At 39.7% G+C, this 27,413-nt stretch overlaps 2 protein-coding genes across 3 annotated transcripts in view; one reads left to right on the forward strand and one right to left on the reverse strand.

The window, feature by feature from the left end:
* Positions 1-75: 75 nt before the first annotated feature.
* On the forward strand, positions 76-26,664 carry TSTD2 (thiosulfate sulfurtransferase like domain containing 2). 2 transcript variants are annotated; one of them, XM_063081557.1, is made up of 10 exons: positions 76-194; positions 3,360-3,573; positions 8,688-9,004; positions 12,709-12,829; positions 17,000-17,125; positions 17,957-18,062; positions 21,272-21,390; positions 21,896-22,054; positions 22,688-22,826; positions 24,273-26,664. In XM_063081557.1, exons 2-10 carry the CDS (start codon positions 3,409-3,411, stop codon positions 24,563-24,565), a joined length of 1,545 nt encoding a protein of 514 aa, XP_062937627.1. In that variant the 5' UTR covers positions 76-194; positions 3,360-3,408; the 3' UTR covers positions 24,566-26,664. The 2 variants fall into 2 exon arrangements, with proteins under 2 accessions (XP_062937627.1, XP_062937628.1); XM_063081558.1 differs by lacking the exon at positions 17,000-17,125.
* TMOD1 (tropomodulin 1) overlaps positions 25,512-27,413 on the reverse strand; it is an 81,338-nt gene continuing 79,436 nt past the window's right edge. Inside the window, exon 10 of the mRNA XM_063081559.1 lies at positions 25,512-27,123. Coding sequence (XP_062937629.1) covers positions 27,059-27,123 — 65 coding nt within the window. The 3' untranslated portion in view covers positions 25,512-27,058. The remainder of the gene's footprint in view (positions 27,124-27,413) is intronic.

The raw sequence follows: 27,413 nt of genomic DNA on the forward strand, positions 1-27,413 counted from the left end.
CAGCTTCAGACCCGCCCCCGGAGAGCCTCTCAATGGTGTTCCCGGCGGCCCTTGCGCTCACGGCCTCGAGGGCTTCCGGAGCGAGGTGACGTCCGAGCGTTCTTGCCTGCGCCGACACGCGGCGGGGGCTGTGACAGTTGCTGGGCGGAGACAGTTCAGTGAAGAAAGACCTAGGAAAGAATCGGGACTGGCAGGTACCTGCTCATCTTACTCCCATTCCCGGCTTTTGCCGCCCCGGGAAAGCTGGGCGGAGAGGTCGGGCCGGGCCCGGCGCGCGGGGTGGGGCCCGGGTGGGGGGCGGTTGCTGCACGTGCAGCCCCGCGGGATGAGAAGACCCGCCTGGACGCGAGCCTGCTGCTCCGGGGTTGCCCTCTGGCCGTCATCTCATCTTCCATCTCTCGGAGCTGAACAAATGATTGTTTTAGTAATCTGTTTTGCAGCAGTTATTGGGAACGTGTGTGTGAACGTCCTCTGCGCTGCCGTCTTTGATGAACGCCACACTGGCTTATCTGACTGCCTTGTCCACGGTCATCTGAAATTTCACACTCCTGTCCTAACTGTTCCTCCTACACTTTCACCCATTTCAGTAAATGTCACCATCTGTTGGTTGCCTAATCCCCAAATTTGGGGAGGAGTCATTCTTAGGTCCTCCTTTTCCTTCACTTTCTGCATAATTTATTCGTAAACCCTGCCACTTCTACTTTCAAAACAAAGCTAGAATCATCCTGTGTTACTCCCTCGGTTTAAAGTCTCTGATGGCTTTCCATCGCACACTCCTTACCATGGCTTGTAGGGTTCTACCTTCTCATCGCTGTGCTCCAGCCACTCTTTCTTCCTATTTCTCCAATACGTTAAAATTATTCCCTTTTTAGAATTTATCCTATTTCCTTTACCTGAAGGTCTCTTCTCCTAAATCTGCATGGCTGGCTCCTGGTCACTTAGGTCTCAGTTCAAGCATCAGGTCCTACTGAGGCCTTCCCTGGCTGCCCAAGGAAGCACAAAAGCAGCGGAACGCATAAATGCTGGAACGGACCACATTAGCCACTAGGTCATATAGAGGCAGGTTGGGAAAGAAAACTAAAGCGTGAGGTGGGATCAGATTGTACAGTAACTTTTTTTGACCTCCTAATGCACTTCTCTTATAGGCAGACTGTGAAAAAGTAAGTTGTTCATTGTACCTAGAACAATGCCTGTCACGTAGAAGGCCCTCAATAAATATTGTTTGAATTAATTTTAATTTGGAAATGATATAAACATTTTCTCTACCTCTACAACAAAACAGCTGTGGGCATGGAAGAAGTCTGCTGAATGAGATTCTTCTATGTATTGTCTTTCTGCACGTAAGGCCTGCAGGTTTGGGTAGACTTAGAGTTTTGCTCTTTTCAGGGGAACTCTACGTGAAAGACATTTATGAGAAAGAAATGAGAAGTTAAAGATGGTAATATTTCTTCACCCAGTCTCTCATTTTTCTGATACAGGTAGAATTTAGATTTATTAAATTTGTATTATGTTGCCCTACCCCTATAACAAAGCTCATTTTGAGTACCAGGCAGACACCATTTAGCTGATTTGAATACACTTTACGTGGTACAAGTGATATCTTCATATATGAATCCTAGGAACAAAGGTCCTTTGTAAGAAAGTTGGTGGGGTGTGTGTGTTTGTTTGTTTAGTCTCCATACATCCTATCCAGCATTGTTAGCAAGCAGTGTGTTCCCCCCATGCATAAACTGCTTCTCATTTGCCTTCACCCAGTTGTAGTACCCAATAGGCAAAGTTGTGAATTGGCAGGATTTGTTACCAATGTCTCCCACCTTCCTTTTTCTCATACTCAGTGATAGTATCTTTCTCTGATCCCACTTGTGGAGCCTGGGACCTCTCTGCCTATTATCACTCTTTTCAAAACCTTGAGTGTCCTCCTCAGGCTACCTTCTTCAAGATTGTCTTCAAGAGACAAATCTTACCAATTCACTGGTGGCATAAAATAACCATTTATTATGTTGTGGGGCGGGAATTTGGACAAGGCACAGCAGGGACAGCTTATCTCTGCTCTCCCCTTAAAGACCAGCTGGAACCAACTGAAAGGTCTGGCAGTTGATGCTATCAGCTGGAGTTCTCAGTTTCTTTCCACGTGGTTCTCTGTATGTGGTCTCTTCATGGGCTGGATTGGCTTACTCACAGCTTGGTGGTTGGTCTCAGACTGAGCATCCCAAAATGAGAGAGCCAGCGGAAGCATATCCTTTTCAGGACCCAGCCTCAGAAGTCATACATATAGCATTGCTTCCATCATACTTTATTTTGGGAGCACTTAAAGCTTATCTAGGCTTAAGGGGAGGGAAAAGAGACCAGAAATTCTGCTGCAGCCATTTTTGGAAAATAATCTGCCACTGCTAATTTTTAGAGAAACCAATTTTTAATGTTAAATTTAAAATATGACATTAAATTAAATTGAAATAATAATGTTACAATTCATTGAACTCCAGTATTTGCTAGACACTTTGTATATTCCTTTCTAGTCCTTCTGCAAGGTAGATATTATCATTCTCGTTTTACAGATTAGGGAATTAGAACTCAAGAGAAGTTAAACAGCTTGTCCAGGTTCACATACCTGCAACCAGCTGCAACACAAACCAAAACCCATGCTTTTCTCCATGCTTTATGTTGCTTTTTAGTGTTTGTCACCGGTAGCATTTGTTTTCTAAAGCAACTGCAGTATGTTAGTTGTAATGGTCCATTTTGACTAGCCTTGGCCACAGTAGCAATCTTGGTATTTCTTCTGGCTCATTAAAATCTCTTGGTAACTATTTCTCCTAAGGAAGAGAATTTGCACAGCTTGGAAAGTAGGGGGCAGAAAGAACAAAGTGTTCATAACTGAATATACTAGCACACAGCGTGGTTGGTTTTGGTTGTACATGGTACTTTCTGGTATCATTTATCCTAAATCAGGTTTCTGCTCAAATGCTACTGCCTCAAAAAGGGTTTTCCTACCCTCTGTGTTCAAAGAGCCCCTCCATCGCTCTGCCTCCTTAGTCTGCATATTTTTCTTCATAATCCTTTTCTCCATCCAACCTTTTTTTTTTTTTTAATGGTTTATTCATTTGTTTATCTCTCTCCATTGGAATGTAAACTCTAAGAAGATGGAGACTTTCTGTTTCATTCACTGCTGCATTTGCAGTGTAAAAAGCACTTGACTTACAGTAGTTGTTGAACAAATACTATTGAATGAGCAAGTGAATGATTGGATAACTTGGGCTACTGGGCCCAATCGTACTGATTTGTATGATTGATTAGCTTCATGTTTACTTCAAGAAGTAATCAAAGACTTTGGCATTGCTATTTCTCCCTTGCTTATATCCTAGGAGGTACTTAACTGAAAGAATCTCTGTCCCACTGCTGCAACCAAACCAGATGCCTTCTTCCACTTCACCAGACCAAGGAGATGACCCGGAGGCCTGTGTTTTAAGATTTTCTGACTTGGATTTAAAAGATTCAAGTTTTATTAATCCCAGCAGTAGTCTCAAAGCAGAATTAGATGGCAGAACCAAGAAGAAATATTCATTTGCAAAGAAAAAGGTAAAATTGCTATTGATGTTTCATGGTCATGTATATATAGTTAATGCAGGTACATCTGGAAGTAGCTTATCAAGGTTGCCCCCCCAGCTCAAGGTAAGGTCTAGTCAGGGGCATCAACCAGTGCTGTTAATTCAGTGCCAGGCAAAGGATTATCATAGGCAAGGTGTGGCCCTGGAACAGTTATGGTAGAGTACTTGAGGAAGGTAGATTCTAGACAGATGGGTTGGATTTCTTTCCCCACCCAGGGTTATGGAGTCCTAGGAACCCAGGACACCTAGTCATAAGGAGAGCAGACAGGTAGTAGGGTAGTAGTAGTCATCTGGTGAGGCTACCAAATTCAAGACTGTTGCTGAACCCTGCTGACTTAGTGAGGTAAGATTTCTGATCTGGTCCAGCTGATTGGGCTCCACTGGTTTGGAGAAGGGACAAAGCATCCCAAAATGCTGCCAGCTTACTGAGTACAGCTGTGATTGGGCTGTAACGGGGTGATATTGATGCTGCACTTCTATGCCATTTATTCTTTTTTTCAGAAACTATTGACTGAAACTTCCCCTCCTCTTAGCAGTGGAGAACCTGAGGCTCATAGGAAGGAAAATGACCTGAGGAAATGCAATTGAGACTTAGTTTTCTTACCTCCAATCTGTTGTCCTCTCCTTCAGAGCTATCTTTTAATGGTTCCATATCAGTGAAGAATAGATGGTCTCTGCTTATAATTTTCTATCCACCACTCTTCCACCCTCATCTCATACAGATTTCCTTGAAAATGAAACCCAAAGGGTACATAAAGTATAAAAAAATGTATTATTTTGCAGTAATCTCAAATGTATAGAAAAGTTGCAAGAAATGTACAGAGGACCCATATATCTTTTTTTCCAGAGGCTTCATTTATATTTCATCCATTGCCCTTAAGTGGCTTTTATAGATTCACTTTAAAGTCACAGGTTAATGTTTAGTTGTCATGTCTCTTTAGTCTTCTTTAAACTGGAATACTTTCTTAATTTTTTTTCCGAAATCATGACCATGAAATTTTTGAAAATTACAGATGAGTTATTTAGTAGAATGTCCCTCAGTTTGATTTTGACTAATGTTTCCTTATGATTAGATTCAAGTTGTGCTTTTATTAGTAAGACTATTCCAGAAAAGATGCTGTGTTCATCTTGCTGCCTTCTTTCAGGTGGTTCCCATGTCAATTGGTCCTATTACTGGCAATGTTTATTTTGGTAACTTGAATAAGGAGATATCTGCCAGGTTTCTCCACTATAAAGTTATTCTTTTTTCCTTAATTAAGCAGTATTTTGGGGGAAATACACTGCCATCTCTTTTTCTTTTTGCCTGTCCTAAAGGATCAACTACAAAAGGGGCTTAAAAATGTCCTCTAATGTTATTTCAGGCTACCCCACCCTATTGCTTCAGCCTGAGACACTCTAGATCCAGTCATACACTCCATATCTGTAATGTTATTCTCCAGAATACCCTCTTTGGGATTTTTACAGAGGTCTTCAGATTCATTTTTTAAAAATGTTTAAAATATATACATGTAAAAGTACCCCCTCTCTTCCTATTAGATCAGGAGGGAATGTACCTTGAGAAGCTGATAATCATATATCTTATTTAACCCATATATATACACATCAAAAAACATTTAACTTTACTACTAATCAAAGATATGCAAACAAAAATTAAGGCAGCATTTCTTTTGCCTTTTATTTGGGCCAACATTAAAAATATTGATGATAAAAAATTAAATACTTATAAAACTCAGGCTGTGGATAAAATGGCACGCACATGCTTTGTTGGTAAGAGCATACATTGGTACACTTTTTCTGGAAGTCACTATCACAGTTTAAACTTTCATGCTTTTTGATTCCCCAAGTTTTCTTTTAGGTATCCATCCCTACGTAGATGGTTAAAGAAATATAGAAAGATGTATGCATGGAATGCCCATTCAACATTGCTTATAGTTGCAGATATTAGAAACAATCTAAATGTCTATCAGTTGGTAATTGGTTAAGAGAATTTCCTTTTCCTTTTTTTACAATAAACAAAAATTTTTGTAAAAACAATAGTTATTTTCCAAGAAACAAAAACATTTTGATGCATTTCTTTCCAGTCTTTTTCAATGTACCTTTTAATGTAGTTGAGATTACATTGTATATAAGCAAATTCTATCCAATTTTTTTCACTTGACATTATATCATAAGTATTTTCCCATATAACTTAAAACTGACTGCTTAATATTCCATAGTTAGTATACTCCATAATTTACTTACCATTTCCTTTTTGGAAATAACAGATAGTGTTATTTGTAATGTTTTACTAATATTTGCCTGAAAGGCAGATCCTTTTCTTAAGAATAGTCCCTAAGAAGGGTTAAAGTACATGAATACTGTTGAAGCTCTTGATACCTTCTGTTAAATAGTGTTCCAAAGAGATTGTGTACGTGAGGGATCTTCAAAAAGTTCATGGAAAGATTTGGATTATCTTCTAATTCTGTTTTTTCATGAACTTTTCGAAGTACCCTCATACTTCTATTGGCAGTATAAGAAATTACCCATTTAACTGTATCCATAGCAGAATTAAACGTATTTTAGAAAGTTGTCTTAGAGAAGATTTTATAGAGAGGGTACATAGGTAAGAAATAATGATACAATATGTTATATGATGGTAGTAAGTGTTATGGAGTAAAATAAAGTAGTTTAAGGGGATGTCAATTTGCTTTTTTATGTAGGATGTTCAGAAAAAGGCCTCATCAATAGGTGACACTTGAAGAAGGTGAGAGTGAACAAGCCCTGCAGATATTTGGAGGAAGAGTATCTCAGGCAAAGGCCATAGTATAGAAACCTGTGTATCATTTTTGAGCAAAAGCCAAGAGCCTAGAATGGTAGGAAATGAAGTGGGAGAAGTATAGGGACCATGATATATAGGGACTTTTAGGCCATTGTAAGGACTTTGCTAGAGAGTAAGAAGAGCCTTTGTAGGATTTTGAGAAGAATGACGTTATCTGATTTAGGTTTTAAAAGAATCATTTTGACTGAGTGAAGGAAAAATTTATGGAGGTAAGTATGGAAAGAGGGAGACTAGAAGACTATTGTAGTACTCCAGGGAAGAGATGATGGGGGCTCAGATCAACAGAGTGGTAGCCAAGGGAAGTGGTGAAAAGTGGGTAGATTCTGGATGTATTTTGGAAGTAGAGCTGACAGATTGGCTGTAGGATGTGGGAGTGAAAAGAGTTGAGGACGTTCCTTTAATGTTTTTGGTTTTTTAATATGTCTGTCAGAGTGGGATAGCACTACTCTTTGCTTATCATAGCTCTAAAATATGTTACTATCTGGTATATCAAGTGTTTCCTCATTACTCTTATGGAATTTCCTCATTTATTAATTATGGCAGCCTAGGCTATAGTAACAAACAGACTCAAACCTGTAATTGGATTCAGTACATTAGAGGGAGGTTTGAGGGTGGGGGAGTTCATCATCAACATGAGGTTTTTCAGGGACCCAGGCTGATGTTATCTCTGCAGTCTCTACCACATAGTTTCCAAGGTTTCCATACCAGTAATTCTGAAGAGGAAGACAGCATGGAGGAGCACACATGGGAGGTTTTTATAGATGAGAAATGGAGATGGCACGTCCCATTGGAAAGAACTTAGTTGTACAGCCAACTAATTCTCCTAATTGCAGAGAAGGCTGGGAAATGTAGTTTGCCCAGGAAGAAAGGAAATGGATTTTGATGGACAATAAGAGGTTTCCATCACACTTTGGTGGCCACATCAACTTTAGAACAATCTTGTTAGGTTCCTGCAGGATTTTTGTCAGATTTTAGCTGTAATTGCATTAAATATATGCCTTAGTTTGAAGAATTGACATCTTTATAATGCTTAGTCTTTTTGTTAGATAATTTTGGTGGGTTACAAAAGAGGAAAGGTGTTCCAAACACTAAGATTATTATTATAAGCAAAGCTATAGAGGCTGGGATGTTTAAGTCATATTAAGGGGACTGGTTTGATTGAAGTAGAAGATTGTAAGAGAAAATTTGTGAGAGATTAGGCTGTAAACAACAACAAAATGGGGAACACATTTTAAAGGAATGCTGTTGTCTGCATTCAGTACCTGGCAGGGATGTAATTATAATTATATTGATTAACATTTATGTAATTCTCTATGGCCTACGTTTTCCACATGAAGGCTAAGCACCTAAAGGTTGAGTAATTTGTGTCTTTTCTCAAAGATACGAAATAGTAAATGGCAGAATCAATAAAGATTCAGAAGATGGAGAAATAGCATTTAGTAGGAAGACATAGAATGTTTCATGTCAGAGGTGGCCTCTAAGATGGACTCTAAAAGTTTAAAAGCAATTCTGTAGAAGAGGAGGCACATTTTACCTACATAAATAGCATGAGCAGAGATGGGAAGTTGGAAACAGCTAGGTGTCTGGATTTGGCCATGTGTCAGGCATGTGTGGAAGAAGAGGACAAGAGAAGTTGGAAGAGTACCCACCTGTGGAAGGCCAGGATATGGTGCTGTACCTTATCATTCCAGTTCTAGTGTGTGGGCTACTGAAAGCAATACAAGGCCAAAGTATATCATATACAAGGGTACTTTAAAAATTTCATAGAAAAATAGATTTAAAAGAAAATACAAGTTTTTTCATATACTTTTGCTTTTTTATTTTTTGTTTTCTATCTTTCCATAAACTTTTGAAGTATCCTTATATATTCCAGTGTTACTTAGAGTCTTGCATCTTGAGAATAAAATTATGATGATGGGAATTATTTAACCTCCATAATATAAAGTTCAGTTTTAGCTTCTCTAATAATCTCTTCTAAAATTTACTAATAAGAGAACTATTACTCTCTCAGGGACTAACAATAGAATATAGAATAGTAGGATATAAAACTAGAAACCCAAGAAGCTAAGCAGAGTCAGGTCTGGTTAGTACTTGGATGGGAGACACCTAGGAGTATTGAGTGCTGTAGGAGTTAAAAATAAATAGATAAATAACCCAAAAACCTAGAAACCCCTGTGGAAAGATAATTTAAGGGGTTTTATTGAGACTTCTATTAGCCATAAACCTCAGGTTATTTAACAGTGTTATTATTTGAAATGTAATTGCAGGCCTTTGCCCTTTTCGTCAAAACCAAAGAAGTTCCAGCAAAAAGGAGTTTTGAATGTAAAGAAAAATGGTGGAAATGCTGTCAGCAACTATTTATGGACCAGTCCAGCATCCATAGACATGTGGCAACACAACATGCTGATGAAATTTATCACCAGACTGCTTCTATTTTAAAGCAACTGGCTGTGACATTGAGCACCCCAAAGAGTCTTACATCTGCAGACAAAAAGAACCCTCTAAAAGAGTGCCTTGCCCATAGCCATGAAGTGTCTTCCTGGCTCCCTGATATAAGCTGCTTTAGCCCTGATGAACTGATAAGGTAAGATTTTCATTCTGTAGTTTGGTTTGATTTTAAAATATTTTCCCAGTGACAGTGAGATACTGTAACCCACCCAATAAAATGGCAAAAATGAGAAAGACCAACTCTGCCAAATGTGGATGCGGATGTGGAGCGAATGGAATACATTAGTGGTGGGAATGTAAAATGGCACTACTACTTTGGGAAACTGCTTAGCAGTTTCTTTTTAAAGTTAAACATGCATTGCCCCTGTGACCCACTCCTGGCTATATAACCAACAGAAGTAAAAACATTTGTCTACTAAAAGCCTTGTGCAAGAGTAGCAGTTTTATTCATAATAACAAAAAAAGACTGGAAACTACAACAAATGTTCATTAACAGGAGAACAAATAAACTGGTATAGTCATGTAAGAATGCTGCACAGAAGTAAAAAGCTATGAACTGCTGATATGCAGGGATGTGTATGGATGAATTTCACAATCCTTATGCTTAGTAAAAACAGCCAGGCAAAACAGGACATACTTTCTGATTCTATATTTCTGAGGGGAAAATGAATTTATGGTGATAGAAAAGTTAATTCTGGCAAAGGGTTTGACTAAGAATACACAAGGGGATTTTTCTGAGGTGTTGGAAATGTTTTGTATGTGGGGTTTTTTGTTGTTGTTTTGAGGGATAAAAACCCCTTTTAATGACAGGACTGTAGAATAATTTTTGATGAACCCTCTGTCTTTTTTTTTTTTTAAATTTATTAATATACCATGTAGTTGATTTTCGTGTACTTGTGTTTTGATAAGAGTGTGGATTACACAGTTGTACCCATGTGTCAAAACTGATCAAACTGTTGAAATAACTAAATGGGGTAGGTAAAAACTAACAAAAAAAAGGGCCCTTGTAAGTTAGATCCCATCATCTGTAAAGTCAGATGATTTCAGGTATATGTACCCAGACAAATGCATCATTTATCAGGATCTATTGGGGAATTTAGTGTTCCACATAGTCATTTTTTTTCTGAAAATAGGTAAATGCAGCTTGTCTTTTAAAATGTCTAAACTTTGATTTAATGTTGTTTTTTTAAAGTTAAGTCTTTCAAACTGCATTATATTCTCTAGTTTCTTAAACAGAGTGTGGTGAATTTTTCTGAGTGGTTTAATGCCATCATTATGAACTTAAATAGGATGTCGAGGTATAAAAGTTTGTCCTTTTACTAAGAACATTCAGACTTACTATTCTGCCAGTTCTCCTCTCTCTCTCTCAATTCTAGACTTATACCCTCTGTGTTGGTAATCTGTTGCTGTGTAGGAAATTAACCCACAGTTTAGTAGCTTAAAATGGCAAACATTACTTCATACAGTTTCTGAGCTTCAGGGATCCAGGAGCACCTTCGCTGGGTGGTACTGGCTCAGGGTCTCATGAAGTTGCAGTCATCTCAGTGCTCAGCTGGGGCCAGAGATCTGCTTCCAGGCTCACTCATATGGTTGGTGATTGGCCTCAGTTTTTTCACTCGCTCTTCGTCAGAGGCCTTCATTCCTCTCCAAGGGGGTCTCTCCATAGGCTATCTCAGTGTTCTCATGACATAGCAGTTGGCTTCATCTAGAGCATGGGGTATGAGAGAGATGGAGTCAGCAAGACAGAAGCCACAGTCTTTGATAGCCTAATCTCAGAATGGCCATGTCATTGCTTTCCTGATGCTTTTGGTACAGTGTGGGAGAGGACTACACAAAGGCTGAAATACCAGCAGGCATGGATCATTGGAGGCCATCTTTGAGGCTTGCTACTCACAGTCGTTACTTTCAGTGTGTATTATCTTATAACACCGTCTGCCCTCTGCCCAGTCTGTCAGGATCTTAAGCACTCAGAGCAGCTATATCCTTAAGGCATGGAATTTTTCTATAGTCCTAAGTTAGGCCAATAGCATATATACCACATATATTAGAAGACCATATAACCTGTGCGGTAGCATGTACCACATCAGTTGGCAGTGTTTGCAAGGATTCTTGGAAGCCATTTTACATCTTACCTTCTCTAGGGAGAGATAAAGAACAGAAATGTAGATTATTTTCAAAGAGAAGTAGAAAGGCCCAGTGATGTTAATGTCTCCGGATGATGTCAAAGCCTATAAAAAGGTTTTTATTACCAAATGCTGTTTTCTAAGCTGAATATGTTTTAGGAAAGATATTTACTTTTACAGCTGAATCATAGGATTAGAGTTTAGATCCTGCCTTTAAAAGACTCACCAAATTATACTACTGCAGAATTCAGAGGACAGATATCTGATTTTAAGCAATTCCTGAACTATTTTGCTGAATAGAAATAGTCCCAATTTGATACATTTTTATCATTAGTACTCAGTGCTGATTCTGTTTGTCTATCAGAAAGAAGAGGAAAAAGTTAGAAAGATAATTGAACTAGGAGTCAGACTTGAGCTAGTCATTAAAATTTTCTGTACCTTCATTTTGTCACCTCTAAAATTGGAATAATAATGCCTGCCCGTCTCCCAGTACTGCTGTATGAATTACATGAGATAATGATGGTTTGAGCATTGTGAACTATAAAATGCTATACAAATATGTTCCCTTCATTTTTGTGTGGCTCACACCTCAAGGAATTTGCTTTCTAGTGAGAAAAACAGAAAAGGACACATGAAATAATTAGCAGATGATATAAAACAGGCTATACAATTATCAGTTAAATTGTGGTACAGACAATAATTTGTTACAGGAATGTAGAGAAAAGAAAATAGAGAGGATCTAAAATAGACAAGACGGTTTTATGGAGGACATGAGGCCCTGAAGCATGAGAGAGTCATAGATTTCAGAGCTGGATAGGATCTTAATTATCATCTATTATAGTGTGACCCTATATATTATGTGTGACACTAGTTTTGGAGGATGCTAATAGGAATTGAGAGTACTAAAAACAAATTTGGGAAGTACTAGGTTAAAGTGTTCTTTACTGCAGGACTTCTCGATGCCTTCAGTAGATTAAAGAGCTTTCACTGTGACTCAGAGAGTGAGTATTCACCTTCAGGTTTCTCAAACATGTGATTTCATAGAACACTTTATGAACACACTTTGGGAAATGCAGTTTATTTCAGTTTTCTGATTTTACAGATGAGGAAACCAAGGCTCAGAAATGATGGGACTGTCCAGGTTCAACAACTAGTTAGTACGAAACACCACAGTGCAGTAGAAAAAGTATGGGTTCTAGTGTCAGAAGACTGGCATTAGAGTCCTGATTATCACTTTGTAACTGTCTCACCTGGGAGGAAGTGGCCTTAGTTTACTCAGATATAAAGTGGGGATAATAGTAACCTCTCTCCTAGGAAAGAGATTATATGAAAAAAACAGAAGTGAAACTTTTTTCTGTGATGAAAGATTCAAAACAGCTCTGCCTTGTGTTAGAGAATAAGTGAAAGTTGACTCAAATTTCCAGGTTTTCTATAAAATAGAGTTATTAATACCTGCCTTTTGGATATGACTCTTAAATGAGGGCATCAAAGTAAAATCACTTTTTGTAAAATAAGAATTCAGTGCAGATATTGTCTTCTGTAGAGCAAATACAAAAAGGAGTGGATTCTCATGTCAGGAGAACAACAGTAGGAGCAAAGGCAGGCGTGAGTTACTCCATCTTAACCCTCCCTCTGGTGCTGCCTGGCTATACTTCTTGGATTGTGGCTTCCTTACACCAGTGACTCAAATGCTCTTTGCCTGATTTTCTTTTCATAGTGGCCAGAGCAGTGATGAAGGTGAGGTGCTACTGTATTATTGCTACCGTGACCTGGAGGATCCCCATTGGATCTGTGCCTGGCAGACAGCTCTGTGTCAGCATTTGCACCTCACGGGCAAGGTAACATCTTCTCCCACACCCCCTCCTTCACTGAGCCCTTGTCTCTTTTAACCTTGGATTGTAGAGGCTGTGCTGACTGTAAAAAGAATTCATTGTTGGGTTCTTAAATATTAGGGGAATCCTGCTGAGCATTTAAGTAGAATATTAAACAGCTATTAACATGGTGTTTTATAAGAATATTTAGTGGCATAAACCAGGGGTCAGCAAATTTTTTCTTAAAGAGCCAAATAGTAAATATTTTTGGCTTTGTGCACAGAAATACTCTATACTGTTATAGCATGAAAGCAACCATAGACAATATAAAAAAGAATGGGTATGGCTGTGTTCCAATAAAACTATATGCAAAAGCAGGGATAATTTGCTGATTCCTGGTAAAGGGAAATATTCATGATATATTAACTGGAAAAACATTTTATAGAACTTAACATATAGATGTGATTCCAAGTTGCTTCTTCATTTTCCTAGAAAATGCCAGGGTCATTTACCATCTCAGATTATTGACATGTGCTGTTTCCTTTCCCTCTAGAATGCTCTCCCAGTATGTCTTCACATGGTGCATGCCTCACTTCAGATATCTGCTCAAATTTTGTTTCCTCAGAACTCTAATCTGAAGTTGTCTGCTCTCCAGCCTCATCACATTCTATCCCTTTCTGCTTTTCAAAGAATTTATTACTGTCTGAAAGTATAATGCTTGTTTATTTCTTTATAATATATCTCCCTCATGGAATATAAACTGAGGACAGGATCTTTGCCTTAATTAATGATATATTCTCAGCGCTAGAACAGGGCTTAGCATATAGCAGACTCTCAGTAAATATTTGGAGAATGTTGAATAAAGGAATGAACGCATGTTCATAACAAAACTGTAAGTTTATGTATGAAGATGGAAACTAGTAAGTACCAAAATAAAAAATGGTTTTTATTTTCTTGTTTTTATTTTTCTAAAATGTCCTCTGTGATTACATACATACACATATATGTATATGTCTGCATATATTATATAATTTTAAAAATTTAAATCAAAAGGAAGTGAACTAGGTTCCCTCCAAGCTTCGGTTATGACACCTTACTATCTTAAACATAATCTTTGTCACATGTGTCTCAGGTTTTAATTTCCTGAGGTAATAAATGGATCAGTCACTGATATTTTCTATACTCATGATTTCCAAGAGATGATGATTTCATTGACCTCATTCAGTTCATCACCAAGTCCTGCCATTTCTACTTCTAAAATGTCCCTTGACTCCACTCACTTCTTTCTTCCACTTTCACTACCTTAGACCATCACTCTCTCTTACCTAGTCCATGCAGTAGCTTGCAAACTACTCTCCAGTCTCCCATCCTTGCCTGCTATTGAATCCGTTCTCCACGCTGTAGCCAGAATGATCTTAAAAGGTAAATATTACTCTTAAAAGAGAGATATCACTCCCTCCTCAAAAATCTTTCAGTGGCTGTCTGGTGCATGTGGAGGAAAACCCAAATCCTTGACATGCTCTTAGGTTCCTGCATGATTTGTCCCCTTCCTATCTTTTCCATTCACCTGGTGCCATTCTTCACCCGTTACACTCCAGCAACACAACACGGTCTTTCAGTTTCTTGGAATCCACCAAATTTTTTTCAGTTTCAGGACCTTTTTACAAGCAAATTTCTTCAGGAAACTGTCCCATACCCACGCTGTTTCTCCAGTCTAATTTTTACTCAAGCTTCAGTTCTCAATTTTTATGATACTTCTTCAATGACACCTTTCCTAACCTTCAGTCTAAACTCATTTTTCCCAATACACTCTCTCAGGGCATCTTGTAGTTATTTTTCATAGCAGTTGTCTGTGTGTAACTTTTAATGTCTGTAACCTCCCTTAGTCTGTAAGTTCTAAGAAAGAACTATTTTTTTTTTCCAGCCATCGTATAGATCCTTAATTCCTAGCACAATTCCTGGTACATAGTGAAAAAAAAAAAAAAAAAAATTAGTAAATATCTGTGCAATGAAATACGTTTATCACCAGCTCTTTTAGAGAACTTGAAAAATGGATACTCCCACAGTAAACCTGAATGTGCAGAATATGAAATCAATCTCTTCTTGGTTTTTATTCTTGGCCCAGCCCTCATGGTGAACGAGCAGTAAGGGATACTACCCACAAGGTGACAGCACCTGCCTGGATCTTAGGTCCAAATTCCTAGGCTTTAAGGAAACATGCCCAGTTTAGTGAGAGAATTTTGTGCTGGTTGATTTGACAGAATATTGGCTCTCAGGTAGGGAAAGAGCAGAACCTGAAAAATCTGGAATTATGAAAAGCTTCCATCTCTATTACTGTGCATTCCTTATTACCTCAAGAAATTTAAGGGACACAGTGGAGACTTTGGAAAGGAAAAATTACAAGATTTGGAGCCCATAAGATCTGCTTTTGAATCCCAGATCTACCACCTACCGACTCTGTGCCCTTGGGAAGGTACTTGATTTCTCTGAGCTTCCGTTTCCTTTTCTGTAATATGGTTATTACGATATCTGCATTTCAGGATTACAGTGAAAAGCTCCTATCTCATAGCACGTGCTCAATAAATTTTAACTTGTTCTTGATTTCTTAGGTATAAGGCCTTCCTCACCAGGGAGCTTATTGTAGGATTTCTGTTGAAGAATCCTAGGGATTGAAAGTCTAGTGTGTGATTTTAGAGATTGCTCTTCCCTAGCTATGTAGGTAGTAGGTGTCCTTGTCTTTTATTCAGGCTCTGAGATTAAAATAAAATAAGAATCTACTAGCCTACCCAAATACTGTTACATAGAATTATGTACTGCTTCATCATACCTGCCACAGTCAGAAACCACTTCGGAGAGGATTTCCTGAGCCTTATACTGGTTCAGCTCTGTTTTTCTATGTGGTCCCCTATAAGTTAGTAGTGGGTACAATAGCCTGTGTAGCAGAGATAGCATGTGCTTCCCTCTCCCATGCCCAGAACAGGCTTCATTAGACTGTAGCACCATTTCTCAATGAGTCTGGATGTGATCTGGAATCTTCATCATGGAACTCTGGATAGCCACTACCAGTGAGTTGGCATTGGCTTGCGAGTTGAATCTAATTTTATATCCATGCCCTAAAGAATTGGAAAAGTCAAGTATCTTCTCTAGACCCTGAAAAATGGCAGCCATTTAAATTTATCTAATTCTAATGCATTGGTTGGTATCATTATTATATGTATAGTAGTGACACTATGGGACCTTGAATTAAATCACCTCTCTTTCCAGGGAGTACCATGATACTACATGGTGTTGCACTTTCTAACACTTTTCTCTAGAGAGCTTAGTTCCCTCTCACTTATCCAAAGGATTTTGTAATACAAAAACAAACAACTTTGCAGGGCACCCAGAACATGGCCCCTTAAGGCAGGGGCCTTACCCCAAGCTCTAGTGTCCCCTAACCACTGAAGCATTTCAAAGAGATTACAGTGTTTATGAAGCCAGAGTCCCAGAGTTCCAGATGTGGATACACATTCATTTATTCAACAAATACTAGCATGTATTGAGTGCCTACTATGTGGCAGGCACTGTTCTAGGCACTGGGAATATCAGTAAACAAAACACCCCTCCTGGAACTTGTATTACGGTGAATGGGTTTGCAGTGGTGAGCTTTCCCCAAAACAGCATGCAGAGATGTACTCACATGTGTTCCCTGCCTTCAGATGTGCTCTGTGCTTTAGGATTTGGGTAATATCTCCTCAGCAGTTTTTTTTCATTTTGGGCGCTCTTTTGTCTCCTTTTTATCAACATGAAGAAATTGAGGTTCAGAGAAGTCGATTAACTTTCCTAAGGCTACATGGCAAGTAAGTGGCAGAACTGAATCTTTATTCTAGAACTGCTGACCTCTGTGAGGACCTGGATTTAGGTTAAGCTCAAAACTCACTAATTTGTCCATTGGATGATTGGAGCTCCATAACAAATGGGGCTTACCAGAAGTTTTATTCACATTCTCTTGTTCAGCACACAGTAACTAAATTTCTTGTCTATGGGCCATGCCATTTTAGGAAAATGCAAGTATCTTTGTCTGATAACACTTGGTGTCCACAGCAGTGTTTCTCCTTTTCCCTTTTAAACATATTGATACACATATGCCTGTCCTGGAAAGATAATTAAGCTGAGAACAGGTTTGTATTCCATTTTTCTCACCATGTTGTATCCCAGGTTCGAATTGCTACGGAAGGAATCAATGGGACAGTTGGTGGAAGCAAATTGGCCACCAGACTCTATGTGGAAGTCATGCTTTCCAGCCCATTGTTTAAAGACTATCTGTGTAAGGACGATTTTAAGGTAAGAGATATTGAAAATAAAATTGATCTAGAGCCATCTGCTTCTGCCTCAGTGCAGGTTAGTGAAGAGGATCAACGTAGAGAAATAAGCAGTGCAAGATAAATACCTTTCCCCTTTATGTTACAAGGCAGTGCAATAGAAGGAGCACTGAGTCACCCCGTGATCTTGGGCAAGTTGGTGCTCTCTCTGGACCTCAATCTCCCCTCTTATAAAATAAGTATGTTACAGCTTACACAATCTAATACTCTAAAACGTGGACGTGTTTGCTCACTTGAAAGACCACCTGGTAGTTTTAGCTGCTCACTGTGTTTTTAGTAAATCTGGAATTGTAAGACTAGCACTTCGCACCACACGGAAATAAAGCTGTTGCTCTCACAACCGAGCTGCTTTGTTTGAGTGACTTTATGTTTTATCATAATAAGTCATAAGGTGATGGGAAATGCCTTTCTAGTGTTTATGCTGGTGATGGTAGGAAAAGAAATGTCATTGCTCCGAAACAAAAGTTGGGTTGTAATCAGTGTTGGAATTGCTCAGTCGTGCTTCAGTTTTATAGTTAAATGCTTGTAGCCAGAGAAACACCTTTTTAACATTCCTGCACATGGTAGGTACACAGTAAATATTTATTAATGTGTATTATCTGGAGCATTCTGGGCCCTAATTCTCTTTTCCTGGTAAGGTTTCCTAAATTTTTTTTTTCTTTCCTGATTTGAGGTTTCTTAAGATTTAAGCTACCATTATTACAGAACAGACCATAATTTTTATATTTCGTGCTTGTCTTACACCTGGAGATGGGACAGAAAGATGTGTTCTGTTTTGTTTCTTATTGGCTAGGCCAGCAAAGGAGGACCTCACTGTTTTCCAGAATTGCGTGTTGGTGTATTTGAAGAAATTGTGCCCATGGGGATCAGCCCCAATAAGATCTCCTACAAGAAGCCTGGTATGCTTGCTTTTAGAAGAGTTACATTTTTTTCATAGGGACAAAACTTAATAGAGAGACAAATAAGTAAGACACTGTGATCAGCAAGAGTCATGATGAATCCTCTCTTTAAAATAGCTTTGGGGTGGCTAACACTTGCGTGCATCCAATGCTTACGTTGGTTCTTCCCTGTGGTGCTATGGTAATTGAAGACTCACCTGTCTTATTCTTCTTGGTGGTGGTTTGGCAGAAAATTGTTTTCTTTTTTTCCAAAGATAGCAATTTGGAAAGAGTGTAATTATTACTTGTAAGTAGTTCATCAACAGAATAGAGCACCCAGGCTTTTTGCTACAGGAAGCAAGTGGCTTTCAACACCAAAGCAGTTTGCAGTGCTCTGGAATGTTGTCTCCCCTTCTGCCCCATGTTAACTATAGATGGTTGAAAAATATTTGTTTGGTGGGGTTTTTTGGTTTTTGTTTTGCTTTTTACTGTGAGAGTTTTCAAACATGAAGAAAAGTAGAGAAAATAGTACAGTGAAGGGCCGGCCCATGCCTCATTTGGGAGAGTGCGGTGCTGATAATGCCAAGGCCACGGGTTTGGATCCCTATATAGGGATGGCCGGTTAGCTCACTTGGGAGAGTGTGGTGCTGACAACACCAAGTCAAGGGTTAAGATCCCCTTACCGGTCATCTTTAAAAAAAAAAATTAGTACAGTAGTTCCATGTACATATTACGCATCTTCAGCAGTTACTAACTCATCACCAATTTTTCTATACCCCACTCTTTCTCCCATACTGGATTGTTTTGAAGGGAATCCCAATGTCATGTCTTTTCACTCATAAATATTTTAGTAGATATTTCTAAAAGATAAAGATTTTTTTAAAGAAAAAACTATAAGACTGTTATCACATCTAAAACATTTTAACAATAATTCTTTAATATCTGTATGAGGGCACTTCAAAGAGCTCATGGAAAATTAGAATTAAAAGATAATATGAATCTTTCCATGAACTTTTTCAAGTCCCCTTCTATTATTAAATGTCTAGTCAGTCTCATAATTTGTCTCATAATTTTTTAGGTTTGTTTCTATTAGGGTTCAAGTAAGATCCATTCATTGTGATTGATCAATATGTCTCTTTAAGTGTCTTTTTAACATATACATTCACCTCTATCTTTTTTTTCCTCTTTCGGTTTATTTTTTGAAGGAAATGGGTCATTTGGCCTGTAGAGTTTCCCATAATCTGGATAATGGTAATCGCATCCCCATAGGATATTTCTCTTTATTTCCTATAAGTTGGTAGTTAGACGTAGAGCAGTTCTATATAATAGAAATATAATGTGATCCATATAATATAATTTTATATTTCCTAGTAGCCACATTAAAAAAAAAGATGAATTTAAATAATATACTTTGCTTAATGCAGTATATCAAAACTTATCATTTCAGTATGTAATCAATATAAAAAATTATTAGTGTGGTTGTTTACTTTTTTTTTCAAACTTTGTCCTTGAAATCCAGTGTGTATGTCATCTTTGTTATAGCACATCTCAAACCACATTTCAAATGTGTGTCAGCCCATGTGGCTAGTGGATACCATGTTAGATAGCTCACGCATAGATACTTGATCAGAGTCAGGTTCAATTCCTTTTTTTTCCTTTCTTTTCTTTTTTTCCCCCCAAGATTTCTTCATGGTAGCATTGTCTTCTTTCATCAGTAAACACAAAGGTGTGGTTGACTCTATTTTGTTTATTTTTTAAGATATAAGTATTTTTTAAAAGGCTAATGAGAGTTAAGCCAGCGGGAAATGGGAGTAAGGTACAAGCATCTGCAGAAAGAGACTGACTCATGCTGAAGAGATAAGGACCAAAAAGGGCTGTGTCTGCTTAGTGTCCCCACCTTACCAGGAGACAGAATGACTACAAACAGCTCTTCCTTGGTGATACAGGACATTGCTCAGGAGTTTAGGAGAAAGCGGGACCCAGGGAGTACTGTGCTGTTTTCTTTTGAGCCAGGTTGCTTAAAGGAACCTTCTTTAAACACATCCATGCAGGTCACTGTCCACTCAGGCCTTCTCAGGGCCAGTAGAGCAACAGCAATAATAGCAGCAGCAAGTAGAAGTCTTAGCAGATTTTCATGCTTCTCATCACATTTTTTGAACCTCCCTTTCACCCTCCCTTTCATCATTTGGGTATCCATGAAATAATGTGATGGTATGTTATATAAAATCTGGCCTTGTTACATTCTCCCTCCAGTCCTAGGGTGGGCAGGTAGAAATTCAGATTCCTTGGCCATGCTCTGGGACCGCTCTTCTATCCTTGGCATGGAGCAGTTTCAGGTTGTTGGGGTTCATCACTGAGCAGAAGAGGCTTCTTTGGTGCTGTAAAGCTCTATCATGAGTGGTGGATGACTGAGTCACAAGACCCCCTGCCCGTGAGGTGTGGTTACCCCACAATGTCAAATTCACCAAAGGTTCCTCACAGCCTATTGAGATGTCTGGACCCCTAAAGATATGGGACTATTTCTATCCTGGAGGGTTGAGAGGCAAAGGGCCATACCACACTGAGGCTCTCTCCTTTTAGTCTTGTATTTTAATACTTATCTTCTCTTTGCCTTTCTTTCTCATATGTCATTCCTGTTGTCAGCCCGTGTCATCATTTTCCCTTTCACTCACGTGCACAAATTTAGACACATTCTTACCCTTTTGCATTTTTTAAAAACATATTCCAACTTTATTCTACAACTTTCTGCTTACCATCTGCCTATGCCAAGTTTCTTAGCCTTGAACTTGGGCTCATCCTTGATATAGAACCTTCACTATAAAGCCTGTAGTTAAGCATGTACGTGCCCAAGCTCCTCCATGTACAGTGACCCTATTTCCTGACTCACTAGTGACCATATAGTGAATCAGCAAGCCCACATGGCAATTTAGATCCTAATTATCTGGTTTTTATCACTGGGGTTAGGACAAGTATGAGGATGCAAAATTCTTTGACTAATTATTTCTGAACTACCAGGTCACTATAGTTCTCATTTTAGGAGGAGGGAGATTGAAGACATCTGGAATTACTAAATTATTTCATCATGATCAAATAGTGTTATTTTTAGACAGTTGTAATTATGATGAGAAGAGGTTTACGTGAAAAGAAACAAAGCAACTAAGTCAGGCTAGGCCAGTTATGATTAGGTTTTGTTTGTTTTGTTTTAACATAATTTTTTGGTTTGGTTTTAGGAGTCCATTTATCCCCAGGTGAATTTCATAAAGAAGTAGAAAAGTTTTTATCTCAGGCAAATCAAGAACAAAGTGATACTATTCTACTGGATTGCAGAAACTTCTATGAAAGCAAAATAGTAAGTAAAAACCATAATTGAGTTCAGTGAAATGGTAGGTACCTTGCTTCCTACCGTGTGGCGTATTTCCCAAGGGGATGCTGTGTGTACCCACCTGTGACCACATGGATCTTCTCCCAGTACTAGCAGCTTCGGAGAGAACCCAAGCCCTTGAACTCAGGATCTGGTGAGAAAGCTAAGAAAATATGAATTAAAGGTGTCTTGGCACATGATGCACTTTTTTGGCTTCTGTGAGCCTACCCTTGACATGTGTCAAGGATTTTGTAAAATTGGCTTTGGGCAGCTTCCTCGGTTCCCCTGAGGACTCTGTGGGAAGGTGACCCACAGCCGACCAGCCTTGTTTTTAAGTTCTAGATCTTGAAGTTGAAAGGTCAGAATTCGGGATGAGAACAGCAAATGGCAAGTGCTTCTTTGTCAAGGTGGGGATAGTTTGACACAGCAAGATCCTTCATTCCTACCAAGTGTGTTTTTCTGATAATTTTCCTTTTGCTGCTCCTACGTTTAGGGACGATTCCAGAGCTGCTTAGCTCCAGATATCAGGAAATTCAGTTACTTCCCTAGCTACGTTGACAAAAATCTGGAACTTTTCAGAGGGAAGAGGGTGCTGATGTACTGCACTGGGGGCATCCGTTGTGAGCGGGGTTCAGCCTACCTCAGAGCCAAGGTGAGTCACCACCCTTGGGGCACTGCAGACATGAAGGTCATGGTTTCACCAAAGACCATGTGGAGCTTTCCAATGTCCCTCCCATTCCCTTTCTCACCCCCAGCCAAAGTTGAGCAAACTCTGCTCAACTCCCCAATGCCGCCAGCTTGTATGGTTCTAGCATAGAGTTTTTAAGTACAAAATCTGAGGTTCTTAAATCTCAAGATGTGAAAACCACTCAACAGTCTTAGAGAGTCCTCAAGTACAAAAGGGAAAGATTAGTTAACATCTCCCTTTTCCTAATCCTCTTGCTTGATCCTGAGAAGAGCAAATTTAGTAACATTATATGTCCCAACAGGTGTCTTCCTATATTTAGGGGGCAGCAAAAATAGTTGGGCTTCCCAGGAGCTGGAGGGCGAAGGCCCTGACTGCTGTCATCGCCCATCCCCCTAGTGGGCGAGGTCTGGCCAGTTGGTTCCTTGGCTCCACGGTCAGCAGTTCCTCAGCATCCTGCAGGGGGAGCCAGGAGCCCTTGACTGATAGTAGGGGTGGTGAATCCACCTCAGCACTCCTCATCACACACCACCCCTCTGCGGAGCTTCTTACAGGTGTCTGCCTGTCTCTTCAGATTTCCTGTTATTTTTCCACACCTAGGGAGTGTGCAAGGAAGTGTTCCAGCTCAAGGGTGGCATTCACAAGTACCTGGAAGAGTTTCCTGATGGTTTTTACAAAGGGAAGCTGTTTGTTTTTGATGAGCGTTATGCCCTGTCCTACAACAGTCACGTGGTATCAGGTAGGTCAGCACAGGTCCAGAACCTGAACTGAAATCAGGCACATTATCAGTTCACCATTCTAGGAAAACTACACAGGGAAGGCAGGCCAGTACTAATTGCCAGAAGAATAAACAGGGGAAAGAAGTATGTCGTACCACAGTTTTCCTGGCAATTGGAGATAAAGACAGCAGTGGAGCTGGTAGAACCCTGGACTAGGAACCAGGACGCCTGTGCTGGGATCCTGGCTTCGTCGTTTACTACCTGGGCAAGTCCTTTAAAATGGGGATAATTTCACCTGCCCTCCCTACCTGCCAAGAGTTGAACTAATAGGCTAAATCAGGGGTCTTAACCTGGAATAAGTATATAGAATTCAGGGGTTCTGTGAATTTGGATGGGAAGATAATTATCTTTGTTTTCAGTAACTCTCACTAAAATGAAACATTTTCTTCAACTATGAATGTGGGCAACAAGCCAGTTTATTAGATGTACCTGTGACTGTCTTCATTAGAATTTACAATACTTTTTTATCATGGTATAGTTGCTACAGATATCTCAAAATAGCATTTATACTCATCACTGCTTCAAAATGGAAATAGTTATTAGGTCCACCACTAAGTCTTGTTATTTAATGTGTTAATAAAGAGCACATATCTTACTGTAAGGTACTTCAAAAAGTTCATGGAAAAAAAGAATTGAAAGATAATGTGAATATTTGCAAGAACTTTTTGATGTACCCTTGTAAATTACAAATAAGTAGGAGTGGATCTGAGAATTTACAGAGGAAATATAGGCAGGACTTACTGGGTACCCTCGGTGAGTGTGAAGGAGGAAGGCCCGAAGGTAGGGTTAATAAATAAGCAAGATAAGGGAGGGTTGATAATCAAGATAAAATTTGAGAGAGAATGGTGTTATCAGAGGTAACAGAAAGTCAGCATAGGAAGATAGGCTGAGAAAGAAGATAATGTGAGTTTTAGAAATCAGATGGTCAACTACCCTAGCAACAGCAGGGAGACTCAGGCCTGGAAATGGGGGACGTGGACTGTAGAAGTTGTAGGGTAGTCTGTATTCGGGCATGTTGTACCCCCTGGAGAAGAGAATGATCTAAGGGGAAAAGACCATTTAACAAGGGGTGGTTGGCCAGCTTCGGAAATGAAAGAAGCTTTTCATTTGTTTCAGCTAATGAAAGAGAAACATTACTTCCAGTTTTCTAGATGGGAAAAAGAAAAATGGATCAGTGAATACTGGAATCAGAAAGACAGTTTGCAGAAGCAAACCTCCCTCTGGGGGGAGGGGGCATTTTTGTTGTTGTTGGAAGATAGGAGACTTACTATTTAGAAATCTTTCCCAGGCCCAACAGGATATATTAGATTGTGGTGAGCTAAGAGTTATATTTAGGAACTGGAGAAGTGGGTGCATGTGTGCAGGTGCATGCATGTTTATAACAACAGCTTTTCTTTCTTCCCCAGAATGTTCATACTGTGGAGCCCAGTGGGACCAGTATAAACTCTGCTCAACTTCCCAATGCCGCCAGCTTGTTTTGACCTGTGCTGCTTGTCAAGGAAAAGGATTCACAGCCTGTTGTGCCACATGTCAAGACAAAGGGAATAGGCAGTCTTCAGGACTTACTCAGGACAGCTTTAAAGAGGAATGCGAGTGTACAGCTCGACGGCCACGCATTCCTAGGGAATTCTCATGGCATGCACAACACCCTGTGAGGCCAGGGCCCAATGTTGGTGAGGGTGGGCCAGTGCTTGTGTGAGTAGCACCTTCAGCATTTCCCCAAGCTTTCACAAAGTAGGTTTCGGGAGACCATGTATAGGAGAATGTCAAGGCTGCAGAAACAGAGCAATGGAGAACGTTAGTGCTGGCCAGTGACACTGTGGCAAACTGGTCACCATATTAGCCACATACATTTCACAGGGGGAGGGAGAGGGAGTTGGACATTGACCTCTTACCTGAAACATTCTGATTCAGAAGATGCTACAGCAAGAAAAAAGGTGAGCTGTGTGGGATCCCAAAGCTTCTAAGAGATAGAGCCTTGAGCCTGGTGACCATGTCATGCCCTTTCTCTGCCATGCAGCAGGACTATTAGTAGTCATTACTGTTGTCAGCAAAAATGTGAAAGCTATGGCCCTGGGAGCAGACTCCTAAACCAGGCCACTTAGGTCATCTGCCATCTACCCCTACCTCTGTATCCTCTCTGACAGCCTGAAGGGATCTGCAAAGTATGGCCTTTTGGCTCACCTCCTGCTTTTGTGAATAAACTTCATTGGAACAGCCACACCCATTCCTGATCTATGGCAGACTTGAGTAGTTACGACAGAGACTATATGGCCTGCAAAGTCTAAAATACTTACTGTCTGGCCCTTTACAGAAAAGTTTTCCAACCCTGGTCTAGACCAACAGCTTGTCTGATGGAGATGGCCTTAAAGCTGTGGCCTACCTTCAGTTTTTATTGATTTAGTTTCTGTGAAAAATTTTCCCCCAAGTATCCACTATCTTAGCTTTTAAGTGTTCTCTTTGAGAAATTCTGATAAGCTCGATACACTGATATTTGAGCAGCAGTTTTTAGATCAGGACCTATGATACGAGACACAATCTTAGAGAGGTCATTCAGCACTGCCTTGGTGGCAGCCCAACCTTCTTGCCAGCGTGCTGGGCACATGTCCCCGTCACATAGGTCTTAAGAAAGACATACGCTGCCATACATAGACCAACAGATTTAATATTATGTTGCAGTTTCCAGTGATGCAGAATTCAGCTGCAGTTGTGTTTCAAGGAGAAGCCGAGTGGGGATGGCCGTCCCTGCAGCATGGTGCCGCTCCTGGGCCCATTTGCAGCCTCAGTAGACACTCTTCCATAGTGGTGAGGCCTTGGCCCCACCTCTAGTTACCCTGTACTGTCCATGGCATTACAGTTCAGTGTGCAAGACTTTTCCTTTTTCATCAGTAGCCTCTCTGCTCAGTGCTCTGCAGCTCAGTCTGTGCTCATCAGCTCTTTGGCCTAAGAGTTGCTGAATCACTAACTCCCCAAAGCAACAAACAAAAACACTAGTTTAACTGGCACTGTGGTGTATCAAAGGCACAAGGGCATTATGGCTTAACGTTTTCACTGGATCCCAAGAGATGCACATGATGTTTAAAAGGGGTCAGGCAGAAATAGCAAAATAACATTTTCAGAATAAGTATCTTGGGTGGGATGGTTTGGCCAGAATTTCCCGATTCTTTAATATCTGGAGTTTCTTCACCATTGCCCATTAGAGGCTTAATCTATAGATATGAGATCAGTGGTGATTTGTCTAATAGTGAAGAGACAGGTAGTTGAAGTCTGTAAGCCTGGTCATCCTGAAAACCATAGCCATAATGGACTGAAAATTAATCCTCTAGTGTTTTGCCTCACATAAGCCATTTGCCCACTGTGCAATATAGAAACGTGTTTTCAAGTATGTGGCCACAGGTTTTCACATCTATCAAAAAGTTGGCATTCAATAAGGAAAAATTTCTTTCTGTCTCCAGTATTAAATTGTAAATAAATCCCAAATGTTCATAAGGAACACTCAGGGATATGTTTGTTGCCTGGGATTGGTAAGGAAAGAATGGTTTTTGAAACTTGAAATTTTACCACTGCTTGTTCTGTCATTTTCTCATATTCAGCAAAAGGAATCTCATGTTCTTTGATTCCTGGCAGAGCTCTGTGGCTTCAATCTTTTTTAATTTAGAGGGGAAAATTCTGTTCTTGATCCAGTAATCAATTTGGCAACTTTAATCTTGAGATTCTTGAAATTTAAAGGAGGGTTAATAAAGAATGATACCTGTTCTATTTGCTAAATAGCTAAGATCAAATTTTTAATAAAGTATTTCAGAGTACTTCTAAACCATGTGGAAGAGTGTGCTGTTTATGTTACACATGTTAAATATACCTGAAACACCACACAGCAAGGCCACTGAAACTGGACTCCTGGGGTTAAGTCACTGTTAACTATCATGTCTTCAGTAAGATCTACTGGTTTGAGGGCTTCTTAGTTTTTAAATAATAACCAGACTGAACTTCTGTGACTAAAGAAAAACTTCACATTAACCATATTTTATAAAATTCTCAACTACAACCACTAGGTAAACTAAAATCTTAGTGCATAAAGAACTGAACCACAAAAGGGTTTTGTGCCGGCATATTTCCTTCTGATATCCACTGCAGAGCACAGGTTGTCAGTAGAACACGTCCAGTTCAAGGGCATGGTCTTCACCTCCACACACTAGACACCACTCCGGCACTTGGGAATGATGGGCCCAGTCAAGTCTGCAAGCCTCCTCTTCCTCACTGGAAAGGAATGGAAATGGAGATAAGATATAAGCCGGTTGTCCCTGTAGGCCAGGAACCACCACTGTCACTCTGAGAAAGCACTGTGAAGCTTCGCTAATTGTTTTGTTAGCAAAGTCTGAAGTCTGTTGTTTTTAAAGGACAGTTATGTGTGAATTGTCCAACAGCCCTCCTTTGTCAATGTTCACTGATGAGGGTCTGGGGCAGCACAGATTCATTCTTAAATTTCCTCTAAGTGGTTGACCGCAGTCCCACTTGGCTCAACTCAACTTTTTCCTTTGCCTACAGAG

This window comes from Cynocephalus volans, chromosome 17 (genome assembly GCF_027409185.1).
Source record: "Cynocephalus volans isolate mCynVol1 chromosome 17, mCynVol1.pri, whole genome shotgun sequence".
NCBI lineage: Eukaryota > Metazoa > Chordata > Mammalia > Dermoptera > Cynocephalidae > Cynocephalus > Cynocephalus volans.